Genomic DNA, 19047 nt, shown 5'->3' with positions numbered 1-19047 from the left:
CACAAACATCCCTTTCCACATGCTCTAGAGAAAGGGGGATTGGGGTCAAGAATACACAACAGACTTGCCCTTCAGTTCGTATAAGGTTGGTTCAAGGTGTGGAATAAGATTTCATAACCTGAAGTTTCTTTTAAACTACAGCTGCATTTAAAATATCTCATTGTGTAGGTCTGAATCTTGGATCTATAGAACTGATTGTTTTTTTATGCAATTTCTGTTTGGTGAAGAATGAATATCACTGGACATCCTGAGACCGCTTTTTCAGAAAGCTGAATAAAACAAAGGTCGTTTTTGAGGGCGTCGTACTGCGTTAACACATATGACAGGAATACATGTGGACAGTCACGGCGCTGTAACGAGTCCGCGTCCTCAGCCCATCCGTTCAATATCAATATCACTGAGTCTGCGCACCAGAAAACAGCGCACCATGACGTCATCGTGCACGTTGATCAACACTTTGTTACATCCGTCCTCTGTTTCACAAATTACCTCTAATTATTTTATTTAGTATTGACTAAAATGCTTGTTTGTATGATATTTTTTCTGTTTCTGATTTTGACCGAATTAAAGTTTCACATTGTTCCTGCTCCCAGAATCCTGTGCGAATTTCCACGAGCAAAGATGGCGGCGCTGTGTCGAGCTGTGCGTTCTATGAGCAGCGGCGCGTGCGCTGGTGTTGTTACGAGGCGGGCAATTTCTTGTCATAAAGTCCTGTTCCACACAGACAGCCCTGGCGAAACGGGAGGAGACCCAGAGTCCAAGGCGAGCGCTTCTGCAGCGGAGAAGCCGAAGAGCGGCTTTGCCGCCGCCTTCGAGCTGCACTCGGACTTGCAGCAGCAGCAGCAGCAAGAGAGAGCGGCAGGAGAGGCGACCCCCGGGACGGGTTCCTTCGCGTCCATGCTGCGACAGTCTCCTCTGATACAGATGGGGCCAGCCAAGGACAAAATCGCCGTGGGAAAGATCTTTCACGTCGTTGAAAACGACCTGTACATTGACTTTGGGGCAAAGTTTCACTGCGTTTGCAAGCGGCCCGAGGTGGACGGGGATAAGTACCTGCGCGGCTGTCGGGTGCTTGTGCGGCTGGTTGATCTGGAGATGACTTCCCGGTTCCTGGGGGCGCACACGGACACCACCGTACTGGAGGCAGACGCCGTTCTTTTAGCACTGATCGATAAAGGCGCTGGGCCGAAAGAGTAGCCTGTGTGGAATGGACGGAGTGCGGCGTGAGGCCTGTTACTGTCCTGCTGCTTATTCTCTGATAATAAATCACCCTGATCATGTAGAGAATGTCTCTTCTCATTACAGCGTGCTTTTACTTTCGGGAATCTATCCACATTTTATTTAAAATGAATATAACGTCATTAATCTGACTAGAGAAGTGCCCATAGTTTGTGTTTACGACCTGAATAATCTGCTCTGGTGCCAGATTGACTTGTAACCCAATGGAAAAGGTCCGTGTGTGTCGTTTTATTATTGATTTATTTTGTAATTATTCCAGCAGGAATATGCGAAGGTTTATTTGATGAAATTACAATCAATGTATAAGAAATAATCTAATTCAGTGGTTCCCAAACCTCTCTTTGGGGACCACCAGGTATTTGTGTTCCACCTCAAGCACACCTGATGCAACTGATCAAACCCTTTATTAGTTTAAGGTGTTCTTGAGACTGAAGACATCGGATACCTGGATCTGCCTGGTGGCCCCCAGGAGTCAAAATGCCTTGTAATGGAGTGGTTTGAGAACCACGGATCTAATGGTGTGCAAGGACATCAGGTATTCAGAGATGGGAATATTGAATATTAATGGCCTTTAAATTCTGTTTGGAATGGCACTGAAGTGTTGATTCAAGCTGGAACAGCTACCAGTACATCGCAAAACCTGATACCAGAATAATGTAACTTTTTGCAGTGAATAATTCATTTCAGAATTAAAACATTAAAATGTCACTGAATTTAGATGGTGAAGCCTTTCTGAAAACTCGAGGTGTAGTGAACAAAGGATCAGCGGTGATTCTGTTCTTTTTCGCATGTTTTCTCTCCCAAAATCCACCAATAATGCTGAGATTAGTGAGAATTATTCACTGCGACTCAGAGCCCAATTTCATGATGAGAAAAAAACATGCGACTGGAAACGATGCAATGCTGCCACCTACTGGCCAATTCAGGTAACACCCTTTAGTGTCACTTTTGGATGAATTCGTACGCACCATAAACTCTTTTTCATTCGTCAACTATTAAAATTATAATATTCTCCATACACACAGTCACGTACAATATTATATTATACAATAGTATGTCACATGATATGTTTTATCATTGTGCAATTTGCAGCAGAGCCATTCCACCACAGGCAGGCAATGGTCAGTCACCAATGTCTAATGTCACTGATGATGCAATGGACAGACTTTGAAGGAGGTATGATTCATTTTATTGTAGAAATATTTGTCAGTATAGAAACTATAGGGAGGAGCGTCAAACAGACAGGCTTGTTTTACGTATTTACTGTTCTGTAAATAAATGCCCATGCTGTCATCTCATAACATCTCAGATCTGGATATTAATCATTCTACGGGAAACTTCTTCATCTTCTGGAAGCCATGGTGAGCCCTCAAAATCCCCACAATCTGTTGGCCACAGCATCTGAAAGGCAGAGATCAGTGTGTATGGTAGCGTTAGCATTAGCCTATCTGAAAGGGAGAGATCAGTGTATACATTAGCATTAGCCTATCTGAAAGGCAGAGATCAGTGTGTACATTAGCATTAGCATTAGCCTATCTGAAAGGGAGAGATCAGTGTGTACATTAGCATGAGCCTATCTGAAAGGCAGAGATCAGTGTGTACATTAGCATTAGCCTATCTGAAAGGGAGAGATCAGTGTGTACATTAGCATGAGCCCATCTGAAAGGCAGAGATCAGTGTGTACATTAGCGTTAGCATTAGCCTATCTGAAAGGGAGAGGTCAGTGTGTATGTTAGCGTTAGCATTAGCCTATCTGAAAGGGAGAGATCAGTGTGTATGTTAGCGTTAGCATTAGCCTATCTGAAAGGGAGAGATCAGTGTGTATGTTAGCGTTAGCATTAGCCTATCTGAAAGGGAGAGATCAGTGTGTATGTTAGCGTTAGCATTAGCCTATCTGAAAGGGAGAGATCAGTGTGTATGTTAGCGTTAGCATTAGCCTATCTGAAAGGGAGAGATCAGTGTGTATGTTAGCGTTAGCATTAGCCTATCTGAAAGGGAGAGATCAGTGTGTATGTTAGCATTAGCCTATCTGAAAGGGAGAGGTCAGTGTGTATGTTAGCGTTAGCATTAGCCTATCTAAAAGGGAGAGATCAGTGTGTATGTTAGCGTTAGCATTAGCCTATCTGAAAGGGAGAGATCAGTGTGTATGTTAGCATTAGCCTATCTGAAAGGGAGAGGTCAGTGTGTATGTTAGCGTTAGCATTAGCCTATCTGAAAGGGAGAGATCAGTGTGTATGTTAGCATTAGCCTATCTGAAAGGGAGAGGTCAGTGTGTATGTTAGCGTTAGCATTAGCCTATCTAAAAGGGAGAGGTCAGTGTGTATGTTAGCGTTAGCATTAGCCTATCTGAAAGGGAGAGATCAGTGTGTATGTTAGCATTAGCCTATCTGAAAGGGAGAGGTCAGTGTGTATGTTAGCGTTAGCATTAGCCTATCTGAAAGGGAGAGATCAGTGTGTATGTTAGCGTTAGCATTAGCCTATCTGAAAGGGAGAGGTCAGTGTGTATGTTAGCGTTAGCATTAGCCTATCTGAAAGGGAGAGATCAGTGTGTATGTTAGCATTAGCCTATCTGAAAGGGAGAGGTCAGTGTGTATGTTAGCGTTAGCGTATTAGACCTGCAGTGTCCCTGCGGCAGAGCTCACAGGCGGGTGAAGACGCCGCCCACCTGACTTCCTGTGAGGAGTCGTAGAGCAGCCTGTCCACGGCGGACAGGAAGCTGCTCGTCACGTCCCTCTTGCAGCCGCACACTCCCTCACCCCCACACTGCACACAGACCCCACACTGCACACAGACCACACACTGACACTCCCTCACCCCCACACTGACACTCCCTCACCCCCACACTGCACACAGACCACACACTGCACACAGACCACACACTGACACTCCCTCACCCCCACACTGCGCACAGACCACACACTGCACACAGACCCCACACTGCACACAGGACACGCTGTGACACTCCCGTTAGTGAGGCTGTGAGCCCTGCGCCCCAGGCTGGCGTGTGGCTGTGAGGATGATGTTAAAAGGACAGCAGGTGTTTGGTTGATGGTCGTGCTGCTGCTGTGCTGATTGGCTTGTACTCATGGTGGAATGATAGGTGTTTGATTGGCTGCACTGGATATGAGTGTCTGTGGAATGTGATGTAATAATACAGACCCCGCCCCTGGCCCTGGCCCCGCCCACCTGAAGCCCCCACTGATCAGCGCCGTCGTGGTACAGCTGCGCAATGTCCCAATGCCATGCCCTGGTCCAGCTCGGGGTCCATCAGACACTGCAGGTGGAGGTACAGCAGGGTCCATCAGACACTGCAGGTGGAGGTACAGCAGGGTCCATCAGACACTGCAGGTGGAGGTACAGCTCCCCCAGGGTTGCCACGGCAGCACGGGACACCTGCGAGCGCAGGTTCTGCACCTGGAGACAAAAACAGAATCTCCATGAAACCGCAGACACTGCCATGCGCTTTTACCACTGAGCCAGCAGCCGGACACGGGCCAGACCCTCCACCTTCTGCTCCCTGCGTGGTACCACACACGGGCCCACTACAGCCCGCCACGGCCGCCCACACATCTACACATCAGCCACGGCCGCCCACACATCTACACATCAGCCACGGCCGCCCACACATCTACACATCAGCCACGGCCGCCCACACATCTACACATCAGCCACGGCCGCCCACACATCTACACATCAGCCACGGCCGCCCACACATCTACACATCAGCCACGGCCGCCCACACATCTACACATCAGCCACGGCCGCCCACACATCTACACATCAGCCACGGCCGCCCACACCAACTCTACACATCAGCCACAGCCGCCCACACTAACTCTACACATCAGCCACAGCCGCCCACACCAACTCTACACATCAGCTACGGCCCACCCACACCAACTCTACACATCAGCTACGGCCCACCCACACCAAGAATTATATCCATAAATACGTTTTTAATCAAGGTGAGTCCATACCACAACTATCACGACAAATACAGTGAGGAACCATATCCTTGGGATACAAGGCTTCACGTTCAAAATGACTATGTGGATGCAGTACGTTATGGTTCCTCAGTGTGGGTGCAGTACGTTATGGTTCCTCAGTGTGGGTGCAGTACGTTATGGTTCCTCAGTGTGGATGCAGTACGTTATGGTTCCTCAGTGTGGATGCAGTACGTTATGGTTCCTCAGTGTGGGTGCAGTACGTTATGGTTCCTCAGTGTGGGTGCAGTACGTTATGGTTCCTCAGTGTGGGTGCAGTACGTTATGGTTCCTCAGTGTGGGTGCTCACATCGTCATCGTTTATAGTTATAGTTCTTGGTGTGCTTGGGCTGTAGTGGAGGCCAGTTGTGTTTTTTACCCTGTTGATTTATCACCCTTTTCCAGCTACAGTAGTTTCTCTCCTCACCAGGAGCTGGAGGGTGCTATGCTCCCATAAGTCTTACCACAGTTCATCTAAAATGCTAATGTCATTAAGGCATAGTGTCCAATCAAATCCTCAGCCAATATTTTCAGTAGAAATGCTGTTCAGTGTTAATGATTGGGTTTTAGAGTGTCTAAAACTTTCCACTTCTTCAGTCCAGAGTTAAAAGCAAAATGGGCTCAAGCAACTCATAACTTGGAATAACTTATGGAAATAGTAGTTTAATTTGTATGTTTTTTTTGTGTCTTGGGAGTGTCCATGTTACCATGGTTTCGGCCTGAGCTGGCAGGTAGGCTCACCTTGCCTTGTGTGGGGGGGTGCAGGTCCTGGTGAGGGGGAGGAGCCTGTGGAAGGAGGGGGGGTTCCTCAGCTGGCTTGCAGGGCAGGGGCTTCTGGGCCATGTGGCTCTTTGTGGACTTTTTGACCTTCTTTATGCAAGACTTTGTTTATTTATTCTTTTTAAAAATTATTATTATATTTATATTCTATCTTATTTTGTTCTGTTTTTATTGCTTTTGTGTTTTTTGTTGTATCCTGTTTGTTGATGTTTTGTGTTTTTTAGTATCTCACTGTGAAACACTTTGTCAGCATTGGCTTCCACCTGTCTGGCCCTTGTTTGCATTTTCCCCCACAGAATGATTAGATGTTTTTAGTTTTTCGCACCATTCTCTGCAATCTCAAGAGAATGTATGTGTCAAAATCCCAGGAGATCAGCAGTTTCTGAGATACTCAATCCACCCTGTCTGGCACCAACAATCATTCCACGGTCAAATTCATTTAAATCACATTTCTTCCCCACTCTGGCATTTGGTCTGAAAAACAGCCAAACCTCTTGACCATGTCTGCATGCTTTTGTGCATTTAGTTGCTGCCACATAATTGGCTGATTAAATATTTGCATTAACAAGCTGGTGTACAGGTTCACCATATAAAGTGATCACTGGGTGTATGTTTATAATTCTTAACATTATGAATGTCCATATTTGTAGCAGAAATGGCTCAGGAACCACAACATAGTTGATTGAGAATATGAATTAATATTAATATTATATTATCTAAAAATTATATATAGGTTATATATATTATTTTTTGTCCATCAGGGCGTATGTCACTGTAGCATAAAAAATTCAAATTATTTAACACTAACACTAATGTAGATTCTTTGACCATTAGTCACATCGTTCCATCAATGCGATTCGCTTCGCTATTCCACTATCCAGGTATTATGCTGTAAGAAACGGAATTTGGAATATTTGTTGGTGTTGATATTGCATCCATAGCAGCAGATTAATAAACAAGATATAGATTTCAGTTTCACAGAGACGGTTGCGTTGCACAAGTGGTCTATTTAAAATAATACATTACTACTAACAGTAAATATGCAATCATGCTTTATTTGTAAAGAACGGTAGAAGAACTCAAAAGCATATTACAAACAAAAAAAAACACTTTGGCCTACACTGATTTTAAGTGTAGGCCTAGTTATGGACAAAATAACAATATGATTTCTAGTTTATACATGTGATTTTATGTTATGGACAGAATATTAGTGAACATTATATATTACTTAGTTAATTCGTTAAAAAAAGAGATGCACAATTCCAGAAGAAACCTTGCTTGCGAAAGCCTTAAGTGGCATATTTAAATGGTATATTGCTGCTTACAGTTAGCATATGTAAGTTAAGGACTTGAGTAGCTCTGACAGTGGTTAAGAGAAGAGCTAGCTCTCCAGTGCCGGGATCCTGAAGGCTGTTGACTCACTCCACACCACAGTAGCATCACCCTGGTATGAACTCACTTGGGCAATCATCCTATATCGCACAGGTTTCGACAGCATTATCTCAGTCTAACTCAGTTCAGCATCAGCTAACGGACCAAACTCATATGGGCACATCCGTACTTTCCTGTAAACATCAGAGGCTTCTCATAAGCCATCCTCTCATACAGACTAAATTAGCCAAATAGAAAAAATAGTATCTTAGAATACAGCACCATTGCATATTCATATGCACATAACACTAGTTGTTTCAACGCAGAAAATGTGTTGGCCGCATAGTCTCCTCTTCTCTGGAATATCCGATTCAATATATTACCCGAGTTAAGCCCCTAGAATATTAGAACATCAAAACAAAATTGTAGCGCATTTTATGTGATGCTGTTATCCAGATATTACGGTACAACCCTTCTGACTTCTTACCGTAATATAAGTAAACCTAACATCACGCTAAAGAAACTGTCGCTAAAGCCTACGGAATCCATGCCATCCAAGACAACAGAAGATACTATGAGGTATAATCTAATTTAAAATGTAATAAGCTGTTTAAATTTTAGCCTATGCGGGTTGTCTTTAATAAGGTTACCGTTTCCAATTCACGTGTCGATAAAGGTTACTAGAGAGCTGCACACTGGTGATCTGATCCTTTAGGCTACATGTAACATTTGATTGCTGCCTAGCCAGCAAGCTAGTCCGTCACCTTGTTTTCTAGTGCATTTCCATCTCCATGACACCAGGTTATGAAATTTTATTTTTATATTTTATACACTAGCAACTGGAAAGACGAGACTTTTCGCGATGCCTTTGTTTTCAGGTGAAATCTTTGTTTTTTTATTTGAAGAGTTTGGTAGAAATGGGGAACTTAACTTAATTTCCTGAGTCTGAATTTGGCCTCCAAGTGCAAGGTTACGTTATAAATCAAGGACGACCATCCGTGTGTATCAGTTCTATGTGTAGGATTTAGTCTTTGTGAATTAAAATGAGCTGGTTATTATTATATACTCGATCCACAGTTAAATAGACAATTATTACCGATTGTTGTCAATTGTTATAGTGGGTAGGCTACTATTATATGGTGTGACATTTAAAAACGAAACTGCAAGTATACGAGTTTTACGAACGTTTTTCTTCCAGTGTTTACAGATGTGTTGTATTTTGGCGTTAGGCCTACGTTAATATGGATTAATATAAATTTCATAGCTGCCAACTCTCACGCTTTCGGCGTGAGACACACGCATTTGCATGTGCGTGTGAAAACAGGCAAATGCGTGTGTCTCACGCCGAAAGCGTGAGAGTTGGCAGCTATGAAATTTAAGTGCTGATCGGTAGCTAACGTTACCAGCTCATGCCAAGGCTATATCCGCCATTGGCATGGGAGGAGTTGGGCTCACAGCGATAGCTGTACTAAATTATAGCTCTACTAAATTCTAAATTCTAAAAACGGGTAGGCAAATCTCGCACTCTGATTGCTTCATAGGAGTGATATATTTCCATAAACCACTTCAAAATGAAAAACTGTTCAATTGAAGACGATGTCCGGCCCCTTGCGACCACCCAGAATGTACACACTCCCTCCGCTTCCACGTGATTCAGAAACTATCCGATGCGAGTCTTCATTTGCGAGTTTTTTTGTCTGTAAGCAGACCGAAGTACGAGAGCTTTAGGGTGACCGAAACGTGGAAACATTTGGAGTTTCAGCGCTTCTCCAAATAATAAAACGAGTAAACATAGTGCTTACACAATGGTACAAATCAACCTCCCCCAAACGCCAAATGTACTATGGGTACAAAATCAGTGTATAACGAAATGCCATTTAACAACCTTTATTAGTCGAGTATTAGAGTATATCTAGGGCATACCTATATATACACACATACAGTGCCCTCTAAAAGTATTGGAACAGCGAGGCCAATTCCTTTGTTTTTGCAATAAACTGAATGCATTTGGGGTTGAGATAAAAAAATGAACATGAGATAAGAGTTCCGAATTCCAGCTTCTATTTCCTGGCATTTACACCCAAATGTGTTAAACTACTCAGAACATAGCTCCTTTGGCAAAATAACCCGATATTTAGGTGAGCAACACTTAATATTTGGTAGCATATCCCTTGCTTGCAATAACTGCATCCAACCTGAGACCCGTTGACATCACCAAACTGTTCCATTCTTCTGTTGTGATGCCTTTTCCAGGCTTTTACTACAGCCTCTTTCAGCCTCTTTCAGCCTCTTTCAGCCTCTTTCAGTTGTTCAGGGTTTTTTTCCCTTCAGTCTCCTCTCCAGGAGGTGAATGCCCAATTGGGTTAAGGTCTGGTGATGGACTTGGCACGTCTAAAACCTTCCACTTTTTCTCCCTACTTTTGTCCATTGTTGTGTTGGCAGTGTGTTTTGGGCCATTGTCTTGCTGCATGATGAAGCTCCTCCCAATTAATTTGGGGGCATTTCTCTATAAATTGGCAGACTGAATGTTTTTGTAGACTTCTGAATTCATCCTGTTGCTACCATCGTGAGTTATATCAATAAAGATTAGTGAGCCCACTCCAGAAGCAGCAATGCAAGCCCAAGCCATGACACTTCCTCCACCGTGCTTCACAGATGAGCTTGTATGTTTTGGATCATGAGCAGATCCCTTCTTTCTCTACACTTTGGCCTTTTGATCACTTTGGCAGAGGTTAACCTTGCTCTCATCAGTCTATAAAACTTTGATGTGGCTCATCTCTGTACGTCTGTGCGTTGCGTTTCCGTGTCTTAGTGAGAGGGCGACGACCACAGTGCACACCATAGTCACCCTCTCAATTTGTTCATTCGTTGTTATTCATTTCACCTGTGTTTTCACTTTCTGATTCCATCTTGCTATCTGTCTTTTATAAACCCATCTGTTTGTTCAATAAAAGAAAACTCCACACCCTCCAGTGTTATTTTCTGTTAGCAGATCAACCTGTTATTTTAAACTTCCTTATTCCGCCTATCCCGTCTGTATAGTTTTGATCCACTGTGTATCGACCTGTTTCTGTTTTTCGACTTCATTTTGTGGTTTCCGATTCTGTCTGATTTGCCTGTTTGTTTTTGACCCTTCGCCTGTGACCATGACTACGTGTTGGATTATCCATATTGTACCCGTTTGCTGGTGAGTGGACTATTGACTTCGATCTGCATTATGCCTGCTGATTCCGTTTTCTGGCTATTGACCTTTCTGACCTTTCTATTTTAATAAAGACTCTGTACTAAAAGCTACGCCTTGGGCTCGCATTTTGGTCTGGTGTTCTACAAACCTGATACTGTCATCAACTGCTGTTGTTTCCCTTGGTTGAGCATTTAGCATTAGCATTTAGGTTGGCTTGTCGTAAACGGGGATGTATAATTTACATACTACTGACTGCTAAACCTGTATTGGTGTGTCTGACGTGCCTGCTCGTGTATATGGGGTTAATATGGGGTTAATATGGGGTATATGGGGTTAATATGGGGTATATGGGGTGTAGTATTTGCTGATTAGATGTGGCCATATTTCATGTCTCTGCTGTAGGAGATTCAGTCTGTTTATATATTTCGCATGAGGCTGTAGGTTATGAAATCACATTTTTGTCTGAATTAAATAAATATGCCTTTATCATATAAATAATCATGAATAAATACCGCAATAAGTCAATTAATTGTGAAATAATTAAATGAAATAAAAACATTTTTTATTTCAAAATGACTGTTATTTCATGTTACTTCCCACATGTTACATTAAATCAGAGAGCTAAATATGATCAGATGATGCTTGGTCATTTCCATCTCCTCTAGTACTCTAGTACGGAACCCAGTAATCTCTTTAGCTTTTGAAGCATTAAGCTACCAGGCTTATCTCAGTAGAGCTGGTTTTCCACTATCTCACATCATGCTGAAAGTAAAAGCATCATAAGGTTTGGGGGGGTTGTGTTGTGTTGGGGCAGGTTAGGGGGGGTTGTGTTGTGTTGGGGCAGGTTTGGGGGGGTTGTGTTGTGTTGGGGCAGGTTTGGGGGGGTTGTGTTGTGTTGGGGCAGGTTTGGGGGGGGTTGTGTTGTGTTGGGGCAGGTTTGGGGGGGGTTGTGTTGTGTTGGGGCAGGTTTGGGGGGGCTGTGTTGTGTTTGGGTAGGTTAAGGGGGGTTGTGTTGGGGCAGGTTTGGGGGGCTGTGTTGGGGCAGGTTTGGGGGGGGTTGTGTTGTGTTGGGGCAGGTTTGGGGGGGTTGTGTTGTGTTGGGGCAGGTCTGGGGGGGCTGTGTTATGTTGGGGCAGGTTTGGGGGGGCTGTATTGTGTTGGGGCAGGTTTGGGGGGTTGTGTTGCAGACGCTGATTTTTATTTAATTCTAAAGGTAACATTTGAAGGGCACACAGGATGGGTAACTCCTGTTTGTTTTCTCCAGACGGTGTGACGGCTCCCCAGTCATGTGATCTCAACAACGGAGGGAATATCTCCTGATGACTCAGATGCTCCTAACCCAGTCACTGTGTGCAGATAAACAGCCTTTAAAAAGCGCTGTATGAAGTGGTCTCTGTCCGTAGCGATGCTGGATGAATACAGGTGGTGAGAATAAGATGTCTGGATGGCGCTGTGTCGCGCGGCGGCCCCCGCGGCCCCCCCGCGCGGTGCTGCAGGGGCTGGGGCTCTGCCTCCTGACGTTTGCCGTTGTCATGCCGACGCTGTGCCACCGGCTGCTGCACTCGTACTACTTCCTGCGCTCGCTGTACCTGGACCGGCTGAGCGACCGCGCCCTGGCCGAGAGCCACGCGCGCGGGCAGGAGGCGCTGAGCTTCTGGAGCGCCCCCAACGCTCACGCTCCGCCCCCGGCCAATCACAGCGCCCGGCCGCACCTGCTGGTCACCGTGGTGACAGCCCGGCGCACGGAGGGCGGGGAGTATCACTACCTGCTGCAGGTGATGCAGCGGCTGTCCACACTGCTGCAGGCCTGCCAGGGACCCGCCTGCCCACAAGTGCTGGTGTGCGACGTGGAAAGCGGTCCCCAGGGAAACGAGGACGTGCTCCTGCTGGAGAGGAGGTTCCGGGTGGCGCGGCGCGGGCGGGGCGGGGCGGAGGTGAACGTGTTCGAGAAGGAGAAGCGGGACTACGTGTTCTGCCTGCAGAGGGGCTGGGCCCTGTACGAGCCGCAGAACGTGGTGCTGCTGGAGGACGACGCCCTGCCCAGGCCCGACTTCTTCCCCGTGCTGGAGGACCTGCTGTCGCGGGCCTTCGCCTCGCGGACGCTGTACGTGAAGCTGTACCACCCGGAGCGGCTGCAGCGCTACTGGAACCCGGAGCCCTACCGCCTGCTGGAGTGGCTGGGTCTGGGGCTGGTGGGGGGCACTGTGCTGCTGCCCCTGAGTCCCCGGGGCCCCCCCGGGCTGCGTCTGGCCCTGCTGGTGCCGTACGTCATGGCCGTGGCGGAGCTCCTGGGGAGGCACTACCTGCTGGAGCTCCGCCGCCTGTCCCCCCAGCTCTACGCCGTCGCCCCGGCAACCGAGTGCTGCACCCCCGCCATGCTGTTTCCTGGCAACGCCTCCCTGCGAGCCGCGCGGTACCTGGAGGCGGAGCTCTGTGTTCGGGGGCGGGCCAAGGACACGGTTCTGTACCACATCGCCCGCTCAGCCCCGGGGGAGAGAGCACACAGCCTGGAGCCCAACCTCATCACACACATCGGAGCTTTCTCCTCCGTCAGGGCCAACCCCACACACCCCCGTCTGCTCTGAACCCCCCCGTCTGCTCTGAACCCCCCCACACACCCCCCCGTCTGCTCTGAACCCCCCCACACACCCCCCCACACACCCCCGTCTGCTCTGAACCCCCCCACACACCCCCCCGTCTGCTCTGAACCCCCCCACACACCCCCCCGTCTGCTCTGAACCCCCCCACACACCCCCCCGTCTGCTCTGAACCCCCCCACACACCCCCCCACACACCCCCGTCTGCTCTGAACCCCCACACACACCCCCACCTGCTCTATTCCCTCAAGGGAAGGAAACGTCAGGAAGAGAGCAGGATCCAGCCCCCGATCCAGCCCCCGATCCAGCCCCCGATCCAGCCCCCGATCCAGCCCCCGATCCAGCCCCCGATCCAGCCCCCGATCCAGCCTTGACGTGAATCACTTCAGCCCTTTAGATGCAGTGACACCACTGCAGATGGCCAGCATTTTGCCAGTATTCTGTATTACATTACATTTTTGGCATTTGGCAGACGCTCTTATCCAGAGCGACGTACAGTTGATTAGACTAAGCAGGAGACAATCCTCCCCTGGAGCAATGCAGGGTTAAGGGCCTTGCTCAAGGGCCCAATGGCTGTGCGGATCTTATTGTGGCTACACCAGGATTAGAACCACCGACCTTGTGTGTCCCAGTCCTTTACCTTAACCACTACGCTACAGGCTGCCCTTTCATGTTCTCATGAGTAACTCTGCTTTTCAGGTGTCTTCAGGAGTTCCATCTAAAGAGCTAAAGTGTTTCAAATGTGTGTCAGACGCAGATGTGACCTGGGTCTGTTTACAAGTGAGATCAGCGTCTGGAATGAAGATGACAGCTGTCAGTCAGGATCACACTCAGCCACAATGTTATTGCTGTTTTGTGCTTCCATTGCTGCTCGTGTGTGTGTGTGTGTGTGTGTGTGTGTGTGTGTGAGTGTGCGTGTGTGCGTGTGTGCGTGTGTGTGTGTGTGTGCGTGCGTGTGTGCGCGTTTGTGTGTGTGCGTGTGTGCGTGTGTGTGTGCGTGTGTGTGTGCGTGCGTGTGAGTGTGTGTGTGTGTGTGCGCGTTTGTGTGTGCGTGTGTGTGCGTGTGTGTGTGTGTGTGCGTGTGTGTGTGAGTGTGCGTGTGAGTGCGGGTGTGTGTGTGCGCGTTTGTGTGTGTGCGTGTGTGTGTCTGTGAGTGTGCATGTGCGTGTGTGAGTGCGGGTGTGTGTGTGTGTGTGTGTGCATGTGTGTGAGAGTGCATGTGTGTGTGTGAGAGTGCATGTGTGTGTGTGTGTGCATGTGTGTGAGTGTGCATGTGTATGTGCGCATGTGTGGGTGTGTATGTGTGTGAGTGTGTGTGTGCGTGCACGTGTGCATGTGTGTGTGTGTGTGCGTGTGTGTGTGTGTGTGTGTGCGTGCACGTGTGAGTGTGTGTGTGTGTGTGTGTGTGTGTGTGAGAGTGCGGGTGTGTGTGTGCATGTGTATGTGTGGGTGTGTATGTGTTTGAGTGTGTGTGTGCGTGTGCATGTGCATGTGTGTGGGTGTGTGTGTGCGTGTGTGTGTGTGTGTGTGCGTGCACGTGTGAGTGTGTGTGTGCAACTGCGTGTGTGTGTGTGTGAGTGTGCGGGTGTGTGTGTGAGAGTGCGGGTGTGTGTGCGCACGTGTGTGTGTGTGTGCGTGTGTATGTGTGGGTGTGTATTTGTGTGAGTGTGTGTGTACGAGTGTGTGTGTGTGTGTGTGCGTGCACGTGTGAGTGTGTGTGTGCAAGTGCATGTGTGTGTGTGCGTGTGTGTGTGTGTGTGTGTGTGTACGTGTGCGTGTGTGTGTGCGCACGTGTGTGTGTGTGTGCGTGTGTGTGTGCACGCACGCGTGTGTGAGTGTGAGTGTGTGTGTGTGTGTGTGTGTGTGTGTGTGTGTGTGTACCGCTGTGCAATTTGTAATGGTAAAAGTGCAATTTGTAATGGTAAAAGTGCCTTTTGTATTATCAGCTCATCGTTGAATAGTTTTGTTTGCTTCACTTAGCAAGTTTAAAGGTACAAAAGGTAATTTCCATTTTGAAGCAATATGGGAAAGAAAAAGGATCTCTCTGCTGCCGAAAAGCGTGAAATAGTTAAATGCCTTGGACAAGGTATGAAAACCTTAGATATTTCATGAAAACTTAAGCGTGATCATCGTACTGTTAAGAGATGTGTGGCTGATTCAGAGCACACACGGGTTCGTGCAGATAAAGGCACAATGAGGAAGGTTTCTGCCAGACAAAAACATCGGATCAAGAGAGCAGCTGCTAAAATGCTATTACAAAGCAGCAAACAGGTATTTGAAGCTGCTGGTGCCTCTGGAGTCCCGCGAACATCAAGGTGTAGGATCCTCCAGAGGCTTGCAGTTATGCATAAACCTTCTATTCGGCCGCCCCTAACCAATGCTCCCAAGCAGAAACGGCTGCAGTGGGCCCAGAAATACATGAAGACTCATTTTCAAACAGTCTTGTTCACTGATGAGGGCCGTGCAATCCTGGATGGTCCAGATGGATGGAGTAGTGGATGGTTGGTGGACGGCCACCATGTCCCAACAAGGCTGTGACGTCAGCAAGGAGGTGGCATGTTTTGGGCCGGAATCATGGGGAGAGAGCTGGTCGGCCCCTTTAGGGTCCCTGAAGGTGTGAAAATGACCTCTGAAAAGTATGTGGAGTTTCTGACTGACCACTTTCTTCCATGGTACCAAAAGAAGAACCGTGCTTTCCGTAACAATCATCTTCATGCATGACAATACACCATCTCATGCTGCAAGGAATACCTCTGCATCATTGGCTGCTATGGGCATAAAAGGAGAGAAACTCATGGTGTGGCCCCCATCCTCCCCTGACCTCAACCCTATTGAGAACCTTTGGAGCATCCTCAAGCAAAAGATCTATGAGGGTGGGAGGCAGTTCACATCCAAACTGCAGCTCTGGGAGGCTATTCTGACATCCTGCAAAGAAATTCAAGCAGAAACTCTCCAAAAACTCACAAGTTCAATGGATGCAAGAATTGTGAAGCTGCTATCAAATAAGGGGTCCTATGTTAAAATGTAACTTGACCTGTTAAGATGTTTTTGATTGAAATAGCTTTTGATTTCATTAAATATGACATAATGCTGCAAATTCAACAAATGATCATTTTCAGTTCTTTACAACCTATAAAATGTTTTGAAACTGTTGTGCGTAATAATTTGGAACAGTGCATTTTAAGTTTTTTATTTTTGAAAAAAATACAGTTATCATTGGGAGGTTTGTTCAATAACATTCGAATTATACCCTAACAGTTGATGACTTGAAAATTATGCTGACTGTCATTTGCAAATTAAATATAATTTGCATAATAATTTGGAACACAGTGTAGAACCAATTTGTCAATGAGCTTGAATTATTGTAGGACGATACAATGTACAGTGATACAATGTTTTATTACAGAATGACGGCCCGTCACCTGTATATTCTGAAACCTTAATCTAAGGACTATATACACAGGCAGAGGGTGAGTCAACATGTCAGTGGGCCTTTTTCAATGATAGGAAGGGATTTACAATGGTCTTGTGACAATGTTTTGACACAAAAATCTTACCCATTGTACCTTTAATGTGTGTTCTGTTCTTTATCATATGACCACTCCCACTGCCCCTCAGCCATAAGACCTTACTACATATTTCAGAGATTATGGCTTATATAATATACACTGAGACTTAAACCTTATGGCATTTTTAATATTCACTGAGTTAAACAGACCTCATGGAATACTGAATATTTAATATTACTGTATTTTGGTTTGTGCTGAGCACCAGGTTTTGTTTGTTCATTTTCAAAAGGGTGTGTTTAGTCGCCAGTTGTGTTTACATTTGTTTGTATTTGAGATTTTAAATGTTTATTAGCTCAGGCTATTGCAGCATATGACTGCAGATATGATTTATATGATTATATACGGAACATTTAATCACGTGAAGGAATCGCATTGCCATCATTGGCCTTTTGTTTTTTACATTTTCAGATACTATCTGAATTCTGTAATGTAGTTGCTGCTGAAGTAACATCAGTAGATTGTGTGAACGCACTCTCTGCCTCTGATGTTTCTGTCACCTAGAGGGACAATAAAATAAAAATGAAATGTAAAAAGTATTTTTTGTAAAAAGTATCCACTTTTTTTTCATTTGATCAGGTGAATGAGAAAGCCTCTTTGCCAATTAACTGTAATCGATAAGAACTGCTTTCTTACTTATATTCAGCTGTAGTCGAAGAGCAATTATAGATCAATAGATTGGCTGTGACAAAAACAACCACACGCTTAAGGTGACCCCAGGACCGGTTGATCTAATGAGATGATATTAGTTCTACGAAAACTGTACACGATAAAAAAAGTGCATAATCGACTGGCAAAATGTGGATTTGCGATGAAAGTGCTTACGAAAGAATACACAATATCTTCAATATTGTAGTTCTATATTTCAGTAGCTAATGTCAGAATTAGTCCTGGAAGTAGGCTAATATGACGGATTAACCACAGTATTGTTAATATAAAGGCTCATGCCTCCCACAACCTCAGCACGCATCCTGTATCTCCTGCGCTTGGTCTTAAGTTAGCAGCAGAGATTTTGCCAGCAGTAACCATAAAATTTTCCGTCAGGAGTTCTTGCTATTTCCGCCAGATTCTGTCACATGATGGGTCCGAAATCATGGCTTCGGTAAAGAAAACGGTAAACCAGTTCTATTGTGAAAATCGTCAAAGATAACTCAAATAATCATGACCTATATATTTCCTGATTAGTTGTGAGACTCGTTGTCTAGTTGAGTGCATTACTTTAGATTCGCGCTGGAAACAATAACCCGGATTTCCTGCGCTCAGCTGCGGGTATGAACTGAAGAAAGTTGGATTGTTTGTTCGGCACAAAGAAGTGTGGATTCAACATGTCACAGGCTGACGGAATAGAAAGGACGGACACAGAAGACCAGAGTAATATTAACGGTGGGAATGCAACAAAGGCGGACGAGGAGATGAGAAATGTAAGATGTTTTCTGTTTTCAGCACATCACACGATCTGGCTTGGAATCACTCTGCACGTTAAACTAGAGCTTAGAGCCCGTTATTCTCGAGCATCAGATAACAGTCGCACAGATTTAAACCTGAAAAACACACATTTGGTTTTGGTTAACTTGTGTAGGCTATGCTGCATTCCTGAAGTAAATTCCATAGGATACCGAAGTTGCAATCATCTGCACGAGCGACAGTGCTTCCGATTTATATTCTGATCAGTTGACTGAAGTTAAATGTTTAAATGGCTATATAGTTTGCAAACTTTTAATTGTCGCCAGTGAATATACACATTTGCAAATGTCCTAAATGGTTGTTATGCAGGCAGTAACTCGCGGTAGGCTAACCTACACACCTTTCTGCACACTAGCATTACAGTATGTGTATTGCACTTATTCCAGTGTAAATCCAATAGCCTATTGGATGAGCTGATTTATTGGACTTTTGTAGATGACCGAGCATTGTACTGTGAAGGATTCGTCGTTGCTCACTGCTTTGCACTGCAGTAAAGGACTGTTCCAGATGTTCAGGGATGAAGCATCAGACTTCCGGCTGGGAAGTGACAGTGCAACCCTCTGCAAAAATGAGAAAGTGTGAAATATCCGTCACCGCCCGGAGACGGTCCTGGATACATTTAATTTCGCTTGTGTGGGGGATCTCTGCTCTGCGGCATTGAGATCGGTTAGGTGGGAGTGCATGCACGGTAGCCTACAGCACTATGTTGCTTATTTTAACACGCTGTGTATGTCATAAATACCTGTGAGCTGTGTGCGTGATTTCTGTCATAACATGGGAGCAAAGCAGGAACAAACTTTAACCCCTCAGATATCTGTAAACTTTTGAAACATTCTTCTGGATATTGGACCTTTTAAAAGGGC

The 19047-nt window shown here is 45.9% G+C and overlaps 2 protein-coding genes across 4 annotated transcripts; both read left to right on the top strand.

Annotated features, from left to right (window-relative positions):
- Positions 1 to 586: 586 nt before the first annotated feature.
- On the top strand, positions 587 to 1287 carry mrps28 (mitochondrial ribosomal protein S28). Its single transcript, XM_061232393.1, has one exon. It carries the CDS (start codon positions 622 to 624, stop codon positions 1195 to 1197), a length of 576 nt encoding a protein of 191 aa, XP_061088377.1. The 5' UTR covers positions 587 to 621; the 3' UTR covers positions 1198 to 1287.
- A 6582-nt stretch (positions 1288 to 7869) lies between these two features.
- On the top strand, positions 7870 to 13188 carry pgap4 (post-GPI attachment to proteins GalNAc transferase 4). Of its 3 annotated transcripts, none has more exons than XM_061232561.1 (2): positions 7870 to 7952; positions 11822 to 13188. In XM_061232561.1, exon 2 carries the CDS (start codon positions 11970 to 11972, stop codon positions 13140 to 13142), a length of 1173 nt encoding a protein of 390 aa, XP_061088545.1. In that variant the 5' UTR covers positions 7870 to 7952; positions 11822 to 11969; the 3' UTR covers positions 13143 to 13188. The 3 variants fall into 3 exon arrangements, with proteins under 3 accessions (XP_061088545.1, XP_061088546.1, XP_061088547.1); XM_061232562.1 differs by lacking the exon at positions 7870 to 7952 and adding an exon at positions 8115 to 8251; XM_061232563.1 differs by lacking the exon at positions 7870 to 7952 and adding an exon at positions 9016 to 10560.
- The last annotated feature ends 5859 nt before the right edge of the window (positions 13189 to 19047 follow it).

The sequence above is a fragment of the Conger conger genome, chromosome 2 (assembly GCF_963514075.1).
Source record: "Conger conger chromosome 2, fConCon1.1, whole genome shotgun sequence".
In the NCBI taxonomy this organism is placed as follows: domain Eukaryota; kingdom Metazoa; phylum Chordata; class Actinopteri; order Anguilliformes; family Congridae; genus Conger; species Conger conger.
The sequence above is the reverse complement of the archived record's forward strand: the minus strand, read 5'-3'. Positions and strand labels throughout refer to the sequence as shown.

What these genes read in the sequence shown, in the direction of transcription:
- pgap4 (XM_061232561.1), top strand. Translation starts at nt 11,970, where the DNA reads ATGAATACAGGTGGTGAGAATAAGATGTCTGGATGGCGCTGTGTCGCG.
- mrps28 (XM_061232393.1), top strand. Translation starts at nt 622, where the DNA reads ATGGCGGCGCTGTGTCGAGCTGTGCGTTCTATGAGCAGCGGCGCGTGC.